This window comes from Giraffa tippelskirchi, chromosome 11 (assembly GCF_054371585.1).
Source record: "Giraffa tippelskirchi isolate mGirTip1 chromosome 11, T2T-mGirTip1v1.2.pri, whole genome shotgun sequence".
Classification (NCBI taxonomy): domain Eukaryota; kingdom Metazoa; phylum Chordata; class Mammalia; order Artiodactyla; family Giraffidae; genus Giraffa; species Giraffa tippelskirchi.
This window is the reverse complement of record NC_137285.1, coordinates 8868841-8879733: the sequence shown is the minus strand read 5'-3', so window position 1 is coordinate 8879733 and position 10893 is coordinate 8868841. Positions and strand designations below refer to the sequence as shown.

At 43.5% G+C, this 10893-nt stretch overlaps 2 protein-coding genes across 14 annotated transcripts in view; one reads left to right on the top strand and one right to left on the bottom strand.

Annotated features, from left to right (window-relative positions):
- The window catches only part of KCTD10 (potassium channel tetramerization domain containing 10), a 62801-nt gene extending 52137 nt beyond the window's left edge, over nucleotides 1-10664 (top strand). For 6 of the 13 annotated variants that reach the window (XM_081546066.1, XM_081546064.1, XM_081546061.1 and 3 more), the window contains one exon: nucleotides 6984-10664. In XM_081546066.1, the coding sequence (XP_081402192.1) occupies nucleotides 6984-7023 (40 nt within the window). In that variant the 3' untranslated portion in view covers nucleotides 7024-10664. Of the gene's footprint in view, nucleotides 1-3455; nucleotides 3548-6983 lie in introns of all 13 variants that reach the window. The other 7 variants (XR_014069926.1, XR_014069927.1, XM_081546059.1 and 4 more) reach the window with 4 other exon arrangements.
- MYO1H (myosin IH) overlaps nucleotides 1-10893 on the bottom strand; it is a 116641-nt gene that overhangs the window by 11060 nt on the left and 94688 nt on the right. Inside the window, exons 15-20 of the mRNA XM_081546034.1 lie at nucleotides 9690-9781; nucleotides 6992-7086; nucleotides 3053-3099; nucleotides 2557-2637; nucleotides 1700-1805; nucleotides 328-445 (exon numbers count right to left, since the gene is read on the bottom strand). Coding sequence (XP_081402160.1) covers nucleotides 328-445; nucleotides 1700-1805; nucleotides 2557-2637; nucleotides 3053-3099; nucleotides 6992-7086; nucleotides 9690-9781 — 539 coding nt within the window. The remainder of the gene's footprint in view (nucleotides 1-327; nucleotides 446-1699; nucleotides 1806-2556; nucleotides 2638-3052; nucleotides 3100-6991; nucleotides 7087-9689; nucleotides 9782-10893) is intronic.

Genomic DNA, 10893 nt, shown 5'->3' with positions numbered 1-10893 from the left:
GAAGAGACTTCCTCAGCCAGGTTCACACTCTCAGGGGCGCATGGCCCATGTCTGCCCTCTGGTGGCAAGTCTGTGCATTGGCCCTTGTACTTCCTAGATTCCAAACAAGTACTGGGTTGGCCAAAAAGCTCATTCAGGTTGGCCAACCCAATACATTAGTGGTTCAGTGAAACAGAGGGAAGGTGGTAACCAAGTCAGCTTCCTATTCTCTGGAATGCCATTACTGTCACAGCTACGGCAGTTAAGAACCAAATGAGTTCCCTGGGGGGATGACCTTGTATTCATCGCCACTCACTTCATCGGCTTAAGATCCACAAAACAAACTACCTTTGCAAGAAATGCTCGTACTTCCGTCGGTAGGCAAAGCCGGCCCGTCTCACCCGCAGGTGCTCCATCAGCCCCAGGTACTTGACCTGATGCCTTATGAGGAAGTCGTCGAACTTGCCTTTGGAAACACAGAAGGAAGAGTGATGGTAAAGGGCCCCATGGAGGTGTTTCATCTAAGACAAGACCAGAGGCTGCACGCTGACGATCTCTGGACTAGGTCTAGCCACAGATATGTCCTGTTAGGTTCTAAGTGTGTTTCTTTTATCGAGGGGTGGGGGTGGGGGTTAACAGGAAAATCTGAACTTCTGGTTTCTCTTGAAAAACCATGATGGGACTTCTCTGCTGGTCCAGGGGTTAAGATGTCGCCTTCCAGGGCAGAGGGTGCGGATTCCATTCCTGGTCAGGGTCTTAAGATCCCACATGCCTTGTGGCCAAAAGAACCAATACAGAAAACAAACCATAATGTAACAAATCCAATGAAGACTTAAAAAAAATGGTCCACATTAAAAAAAAAAATCTTAAGAAAACCAATAAGATCTGATCATTCTGGACCTAGAATCTCATATGGCAATAAATGCGCTGTAGTCAGGGTGTGCCTGCTGCAATTTGCCACAGTCCCCTCCATTCCCTATTGCCTCACAGGCAGCCTGCTTCCCTCATTTGCTCTTCCCACCTGGCTGCTGTAAGCCTTTGACTGTATGACCTTATTGTGAGAGCATAGCGCAAGCTCAGCAAATACCCAAGGCCTAGACCATCTGGGAAACTGTGCACTGGCTGGAAAGAAGCAGGGTGGCTTTCCCTCACCTCTGATGTCTGCCAGGCTCAGCTGCGTTGGCCCTGAAACTGGCCAGGCTCTGAGCCATGCTCACACGAGACCACAAAAGTGACCTTCCTCCCTATTCATTTACCTTCTATTTCTTTAATATGTTTTTTTTTTAAGTATTCTTTTTTAAAATTTTATTTATTTTTGGCTGTGCCAGGTCTTCACTGCTGTGTGGGCTTTTGCTTTAGTTGCAGTTAGTTGCGGTGCACAGGCTTCGCATTGCAGTGGCTTCTCTTATTGCGGAGGACGGGCTCCAGGGCTCAGAGCTCCCAGGCTCTAGAGCTCAGGCTCGATAGATGTGCATGGGCTTAGTTGCTCTGCAGCATGTGGGATCTTCCCGGATCCGGGATCAAACCTGTGTCTCCTGCATCGGCAGGCAGATTCTTTACCACTGAGCCACCAGGGAAGCCCCGTTTACCTTGTGTTATTAAATACAGATGACAAGCAGCAAGACTGTGGTGGTTTTTAGGATTTTACCCTGCTACCATCTTGGTTTTCCTCCCAGGCTCACTTCCCTCAGCTCGGGGTTCCAAACGATTCTTAACTCACTGGGTTCTTTCCTCTCATTGGGCTTGATGCAACGGATGTACGAAGGTTCCTTGGAGATGAGAATTTCCAGAAGGCTGCTCAGACTGTTTTTAAACTGAGTCCCCACCTGCAGGAAGACAGAATGAGCTGACCACACAGTGTTGCTCCCCATTTATACAGAGAAGACTGGCTCAAGGCCGAGACGGGTCCTTCAGACCTGAACTCTTGACAGACTAGTTCTAGTGGGCTGGCCAAAAAGTTCATTTGGGGATGGTACCACCAAACCGGAATGAACTTCTTTGGCCAGCCCAACACTTACTACCTGTCACGAGCCATTTTGCCCATGAAGAGAAGGGTTTGGATGTCCTGGCCTGAGAAGCCCGAACTCCGTCTGGCCCAGCAGAGGCTGGACAAGCGTCCCAGGATGATTTTCTCACTCAGTGAATATGAAGCGAGCAACTTGTAGGACCCAGCCTTACCGCTGAGCCAGTCTCCTTGTTACCAAGCTTCCTATATGAGATGCTGGTTATAGTAATTTCTTTCTTTGATGGGTAGTATCTTCCTATAGACTGTAAACCCCACAAGAAGAGGAGGACCCCTATCTGTTTGGTTGTTCCTGGATTCCCGTGCCCACCACAGCACCTGACACACAGCAGATATCCAGTGAATGTCTGCCAATGAACACACTGGTTGCTAACCTTGGAAAATATATATTTAGTAAAACTTGTTAGAGAAGGATACTTCCAGAAAAAGGAGTGGACAGCTTAAAAAATACAGTTAAGTAAAGTAATTGCACCCTTGGGAGATTTCTGCTACCTTTCCAAATTTGCACAGGCACACCGCCTCCCCCCCTCCCCCGGCCACACACACACACTCACTGTTGGTGCCCTTCTCCGGTTTTCTAACTCAGCCACCAGGAAGCATTCCTTCAGGATTCTGTTTTTGGACCTGCACAGCACCTGTAGGCAAAGAGAAATGACCACCACACTTGCTGCTTCAGAAGTCACGAAGGGCTCTTCAGGAAAGTTCACAGTGTGTACGTGATGGACCAGAGCTGTTTGCCTTGGGAGCACTTGAAAAAGAAGATGGAAGAGGGACTTCCTTGGTGCTCCAGTGGTTAAGACTCAGCGCTTCCACTGCAGAGGGCAAGGGTTTGAACCCTGGGTGGGGAACTAGGATCCCTCTTGCCACGTGTGGTACGGCCAAAAAATGAAAACAAAGATGATCTTGAATTGTCTCTTCTGGACACGACGTACGGGAATTCTAATACAGTACATCAAAGAGAAAAATCCAGAAGGCCAAACCTCCCAAATCAGTATTCCAAGTGATATCTCATAACCTTCAAAAATACACAGAGTTAAGTTTCAGACTTACTTCTTTCAGATGTCTGTAGAGGAGATCATTGTTCTTTTCCAAGAATCCTGTAAAATATTGAATAAAAAAAAAAAACCCTGAATCAATGGCTTTGATTAAAAATATAATCCCATACTGATTGCAAAGGGAAATCCTCAAAATGATCTCTTAATTAAGGGTTTCACAGACTGGGCAATACTGACGTTTGGGGCTGGGTCATTGTTCTTGGGCGGCTGTGCTGGGCACTGTTACCAAAACTAATATTTTTATTGTGGTAAAAGATACTAAACATAAAATTTACTATTTAAACTATTTGTAAGTGTGCAGTTCGGTAGCATTTCATGAATTTACATTGTTGCACAACCATCACCACCATCCATCTCCAAAACTCCTTTCTTTTTCCCCTGGTGGAAATTCTCTACAGGTTAAACACTAATTCCCCATTCCTCGCTGCCTGAAACCCTTGATAACCACTGTTCTACTTTCTGTCTTTATGGATTGGACTGCATACCTCACGTAAGTGGAATCCTTTCATATTTGTCTTTTTCTGTGTGGCTTATTTCACTTAGCATCATGTTTTCAAGGTTCATCCACATTGTAGCAGGTGTCAGAATTTCTTGCCTTTTTAAGCCTGAAATATGTCCCATTCTAAGGACAGAGCACATTTCGTGTGTCCATTCATCCATCGATGGACACTTGGGTGCTTCCACCTTTTGGCTACTGTGAATAAAGCTCCTGTGTACACAGGTGTACAGATACCTGTTCACATTCCTGCTTTCAGTTCTTTCGGATATCTACCCAGAAGTGGTCAAAATGAACTTTTGATGACCTTAACAAAGCCACTTCTGAAAAACTTATCCTAGGCGTATAAGGAGCACAGACTGGCTAAGTGAAATATACAAAGATGTCAAACACAGCACTGTTTACAAGAGACAAAGCTGGGAACAACCAGAGGCCTTCAGACAGGTGACGGGACACAGCCCCACGGGCTGTGCTTGTAGCTTTTCCAAAGAAACGTGGAGGAATCTGCCACTATGGAGAGTGAATGCAAGTCTGGAGGCAAAAGGCCTGGGTCTGAACTCCCGCTCTGCCACTTACTAGCTGAGTGACCTCGGGCAAGTTACTTAACATCTCTGAGCTCAGTGCCTCATAGATTAAAAGGGGACCAATAATGCTGCCCACCTCCCTGAGTTCTGTGAGGTTTAAACAAGCAACAGAGGTAAAGCTTTTGGGATAGGACCTGGTCCATAGAAATCGCTCAATGGATGTTAGCTGGAGTCCAAATGATCGCCAATATCCATTAAATGGAAAGTACAAAGGAGATAACACGAAATAACAATCGGTATTGTTTAGATGTGTATTTGTGTTATTTAGATGTGTGGGCATACACGTCCCCACCTACGTAATTATATGCATAAGATATTTTTATTTTCCAGTTGGTTCTTGTGGTTACCTCAGGGAGAGACTAGGCATAAAAGAGGTTTTTAGTTTTCCTTCTGTACCTTTCTGTATTGTGAGCAATTTCTAGCCTTACATGTGTATTGTTTAGTCACTAAGCCGTATCTGACTCATTTTGACCCCGTGGCACCCACCAGGCGCCTCTGTCCGTGGGATTTCCCAAGCAAAAACACTGGAGTGGGTTGCCATTTCCTTCTTGAGGAGGTTTTCCTGACCCAGGGACTGAACCCTCATCTCCTGCATTGGCAGGAGGATTTTTTTTTTTTTTACTACTGAGCTACCAAAGAAACCCTACATGTCTATTACTTTATTCTTTAAACAAAAATCAATAGGTTATCTACTTAGAGAGATTTGTCCTATTTAACATTTTTTTTCCATCTTGGGCTCCCTTGTGGCTCAGCTGGTAAAGAATCTGCCTGAAATGCAGGAGACCTGGGTTCGATCCCTGGGTTGGGAAGATCCCCTGGAGAAGGGAAAGGCTACCCACTCCAGTATTTTGGCCTGGAGAATTCCATGGACTATATAGTCCATGGGGTCACAGAGAGTTGGACACAACTGAGTGACTTTCACTTTTCTTTTTTATACCACTATATATTTAAGGGAAGAAAAACCCCTAATACATGGTATCTTATTTTTTAAAGCTTTTTAGTGAAATGAATTTATGTAGAAGTAAAAATTATCTAGAACCTAAAGCAGAGGTGACAAAAGAAAATGTATGAAACGTGTGTTGCAAAAATGTTCACAGCAACATTATTCATGAAAGTGAAAAAGTGGAAACAACCTCCATGCACATAACTGATGAAGGCATAAGCAACATGTGGTGTAACCATGCAGTAGAATCTTATTTGGCGATTAAAAAACAGTAACAGCAGGCATGAACCGTGAAAACATCATGCTAAGTAACAGAGAACAAAGTGGCCGTATCAAAGTTAAGAACTTCTGGGCTTTGAAGGATGCCATGAAGACAGTGAAAAAGATAAGTCACAGATTGGAGAAAATACTTGCAAACCATCTATCTGATAAGGGACTTACAGCTAGAACATAATAAACCATACGACTCAATACTAATAACAAAAACAATTTAAAAAATGGGTAAAGGATCTGGACAGACATTTCTCCAAGGAAGAAATGCTGTTGGCCAATAAGCACAAGGAAAAATGCTTCATATCACTGCTGATGCTGCTGCTGCTAAGTCGCGTCAGTCATGTCCGACTCTGTGCGAACCCATAGACGGCAGCCCACCAGGCTCCGCATCCCTGGGATTCTCCAGGCAAGAACACTGGAGTGGGTTGCCCTTTCCTTCTCCAATGCATGAAAGCGAAAGGTGAAAGTGAAGTGGCTCAGTTGTGTCCGACCCTCAGCGACCCCATGGACTGCAGCCATATCACTAAGCATTAGGAAAATGCAAATCCAAACCACCACTTCATACCTGCTAGGATAGCTAGAATCAGAAGACAGACAATACCAAGTGTTGGTGAGGACATAGGGAAACTGAGACCCCCTACACTGCTGGTAGGAAAGCAAAATGATGTAGCCACTTTGGAAAACCAGTCTGGCAAGTACTTGAGAAATTAAGAATAGAGTTATCACAGGACCCAGCAACTCCACACCCAGGTATTTACCCAAGAGAAAGGGTAGCATACGTCCACACAAAAACACAGTCATGTTGACAGCAGCATCATTCATAACAGCCAAAAAGTGGAAACAACCCAAACGCCCACCAGCTGATGAGTGAACAGACAAAATGTGGTCTAGTCGTACAGTGGAACATTATTTGGCAATTATACAGGAACAATGACATGCATGAACCTTGGAAACATTATTCTAAGGGAAGGAAGCCAGACGCAAAAGCCCACACATTGTATAATTCCATTTTTATGAAATATCCAGAACAGGCAGATCTCCAGACAGAAAGCTGACTGGTTTGTTGCCCCGGGCTCTGGAAGACAGGCTAGGGGAAAATGGGGAGTGCCTGCTAACGTGTATAGGGGTTCTTTTGGGGGTGATGGAGTGATTCTAAAATAGAATGTGGTGACAGTTGCACAAGTGCACAGTGAATACACTTAAACCCTTTTCAATTGTACACTTTAAGTGAGTGAAACAGAGGCTATGTGAATTATCTCAATAAAGTGGTTATATATAAAATTACTACATTTTATAATACATTTTTCAAATATTTTTTTTGATGTGGAACATTTTTAAAGTCTTTATTGAATTTGTTACAACATTGCTTCTGCTTTTTTTTTTTTTTTTCCTATATTGCTTCTGTTTTATGTTTTGGTTGTTTGGCTGCAATTCATGAGGGATCTTAGCTCCCAACCATGCTTGCGTTTAAGGCATGGTTAACCACTGGACCCCCAGGGAAGTCCCTAAAATACTTCTGAAATGCTGTGATTGCAATGGGGCTAGGGAACATTTGAGATGGATCTGCAGCATGTTTAGAGCGGACTCAGGGGCACCTGCATGGCTGTGACCTGTGACCTTTACCCCACAGACACTCACCCCTGGTGCAGTACGTGACCTCTCCCGCATAGTGGAAGAGCCGAAACTCCATCCAGCCAATCTTCTTTCTGCCCTTCGGACCCGCCAGCTTCCGGCTATAGCAGGACAGAAACAGACAGGAGCTGAACCTTTCTACCTCACTGCAACAAAATGCACCAATGTATAAAGCAAAAGAGCTGTTTAGGATTGTGACGATCAGCTGAAGGTCAGCACTGAAATCTATTTCAACTATTTCTTCTGGCCACAGACAAAGGTCTCACTAAAATTAGACCCGTCCTTCTCACGAGCTCTGAAGGATGAAAAACGTACATGAGCCACACAAACACATTTATTTGTACAATGAAATAATGTTCATTTTTCTTGGTGATGACTAAAAACCGATTTTACTACTTTACATTTTTATGACATGGAGAGACTAAAATACTCACGAAACATTGTTTTTAAGATTCCGGTGATTTATAGTTTTTTACAACTGTTCTTGAAAAGCATATACAAGTATATTGATAGCACACACATCTGAAGTGCACAGCTCAATGAATTTTTGCAAACCGAATTCTCCTGTGTAAATAATACCAGATCGAAAGATAGAACATTTCTAGTCCCTGAGAACTCCCTACCTTGAGCCCTCTCCAGGTACAACCTGACATCTAACAAAATAGGTTGTTTCTACCCGGTTTTGTGCTCTAGGGAAATGGAACCATATAGTGCGTTCTCTTGTATGTCTGATTTCTCTTGATTACATGTTTTTGTGATTTATCTACATCACTGCATGTATTTAGATTGTTCATTCTCCTGGCCATATATTATCCCATCTGTAAAGATGTTACAATTTATTTTTCCAATCTTTTTATACATTTTATTTATTTATTCTTGGCTGTGCTGGGTCTTTGTTGCTGCTCGGACATTTCTCTAGTTGCGGAGAATGGGGACTACTCTCTTGTTGCAGAGCATGGGCTCCAGGGCTTCAGTAGTTGCAGTTCCCAGACTCTAGAGCACAGGCTCAATAGTTGTGGTGCATGAGCTTAGTTGCTGCAAGGCATGTGGGATCTTCCCGGACCAGGGATCAAACCTGTGTCTCCTGAATTGGGAGGCAGTTTCCTTACCACTGAGCCACGAGGGAAGTTCTGTTTTTCCAATCTTGATTCATATACTTATCTAATTCCATTCACTTATCCTTTCAATATTCTATAGGTTTGATAAAGCCACTACCATATATTGAATATTTGCCATGACCAGAAATTACACTAGGTGATTTACAGGATCATTTACAATGCTATATGGTATGTATATTAATTATCCCAGGGATGGAGGAGCCTGGTGGGCTGCCGTCTATGGGGCCGCACAGAGTCGGACACAACTGAAGCGACTTAGCAGCAGCAGCAGCAGTAGAAGGGGAAACTCAAACTCAACAGTACTTACTGCTTGCTCAAAGGCATGTGTCTATTAAGCATCTGGGTTGGATTCAAAACCAGGTCCCTATGACTCCACAGTACACGCCCTTAAATTCTCTCCCCCTTGTCTCAGAGTGCATTACATTTCTAGTTGACTTTCTGGGACTCTGCAAATGTTCTGTGTCTTCATCTGTGGGGTGGTGATGTGGGTACACACATATGTAATAATTCACCAGGTTGCACACTTCAGATCTACACACATCACTGCATGTGTTTTACACCTGAATTTTTTTGACTATTTCTTGCATGTGGACGTGCCCAAAATGAAATGATGATAAATAAAGATACAAAATCTTAAAAAAAAGAATTCTACTTGGAATTCACATGAGCTTGACTCCTACCAGTGAAAGCTGTGCAGCCGGTGTATCATCATGCTATTTCTATGTATGAATTAGTAGCTAGGGACTTCCCTGGCAGTCCAGTGGTTAAGACTCTGACCTCCCAATGCAGAGGCCATGGATTTGATCTCTGGTTGAGGAACTAAGATGCTGCACAGCACAGCCAAAACCAAATTAGTAGTAGCTATACTATTGGGGAGCTATACTAAGGGGGCTGCCCTTGTGACTTAGCTGGTAAAGAACCCGCCTGCAATGTGGAAGACCTGGGTTTGATCCCTAAGTTGGGAAGATCCTCTGGAGAAGTGAAAGAATACCCACTCCAGTATTCTGGCGTGGAGAATTCCATGTACTGTATAGTCCATGGGGTCGCAAAGAGTTGGACACGACTGAGCAAATTTCACTTTCACTTTCATACTATTGGGGAGACCTGTCCACATACCTAAGAAAATGGATGTACAGTTGACCCCTGAACAATATGGGGCTTAGGGATTCCACACAGTCAACAAATTGTGTGTAACTCATAGTCGGCCTTCTGTATCCATGGATTCAACCAACAGGGGGTGGGGTCATGTAGTACTATAGCATTTACTATTGAGAAAAAAAACACTCATGTATAAGTGGATCTGTACAGTTCAAACCAGTATTGTTCAAAGGTCAGCTATACAGGGGACTTCCCTGGTGGTCCGGTGGCTCAGACTCCATGCTTCTAATGGAGGAGATCCAGGCTCAATCCCTGGTCCAGGAACAAGATCCCACAGCCATAATGAAAGAGTGTGTATGCTGCAACTAAAGATCCTGTATGCCATAACTAAGACCCAGCACAGCCATATGTGTATATACACACTGGAAGTCATCTATACAACTACATGACCTTCCCCCATGCAACAGCCTGGCAAATGAGACACCTACGTTTCAAAGTGTGCGTGCTTTCCCACTTTCTCCTCCAACCTCTCCAGGAAACTCAAGTCTGTAGCAGGACCAGGACGAATACATTCTTCATCCTTCAAAACAGAAACAGAAGTCTCCAGTCACAGTACCACACTCCCAGCAGCTGTGGCAAAATGTAGTGGATTGAAATATATCATCTTGTGCACAAGTGTGGGTCAACATTTCCAGGGGGAGGAAGGGGTAATCCATCTTATCAAATCTGATTAGGGAACCATGGAACCAGAGGGACTGGAAACTCCATGAAAAGTCAGCTCTCCCACCTATCTGACGTCTATTTCCAAAGACTTCCCAGGGACACTTCTCAGCTTCCATAACCAGCTGAGACACTCAACTTCAGTGTCTCTTAACCAGTCTTAGCCAGCTGGCCAATAACATACCCTCTTTAATGAGGAGCAAAGCCTTCAGAAAAAGCAAGCCATGAAACTAGTTAAGTCTAACCTTCCCCAGTTCACAAGCTGTTTTTACTTTCTGTTTTGGGTCCTCAATAGTGATAACATTTAATTGACCATCTTAAAAAAAAAAAAAGAAAGAATTCCATGGTGGTCCGGCACCTAGAACTCTATGCTTCCACTGCAGGGGGGGTGGGTTCGATCTCTGGTCAGGGAACTAAGATCCTCTATGCCAAGTAGTACGGCCAAAAGACAGAAGCAGAGAACGTCTTCTACACCCGCCACTTGCAGACCCATAACATGTAACATGACTGAGAAATAAAGCTTTAAAAAAATGAATCAAGATTGACATATACATGCTACTATATTTAAAACAGATAACCAACAAAGACCTACTGCATGGCACAGGGAACTCTGCTCAGTATTCTGTAATAACCTAAATGGGAAAAGAATTTGAAAAAGAATAGATATATGTGTATATGTAACTGAATCACTTTCTGTATACCTGAAACTAGCACTCCAGTCTAATATAAAATATTTTTTAAATGAATCAACCCTGTAGCTTTTATTAAAACAAACAAAAAAACTGGGTTCAGGTTGGTGAGACAATTCTTACAAAGCAACATTTCTATGCTCTCTGCATCCATCTATGGCAAACCATAGATGAATTTGAATAAGAGGGGAAAGCCCAGTCTAAAACTTGGAGCAAAAATTCAGCAAAAGAGTTCAACTTGCATTCTTCAACAATCCAGTGGATTTCATTCTTAACTCTTTGT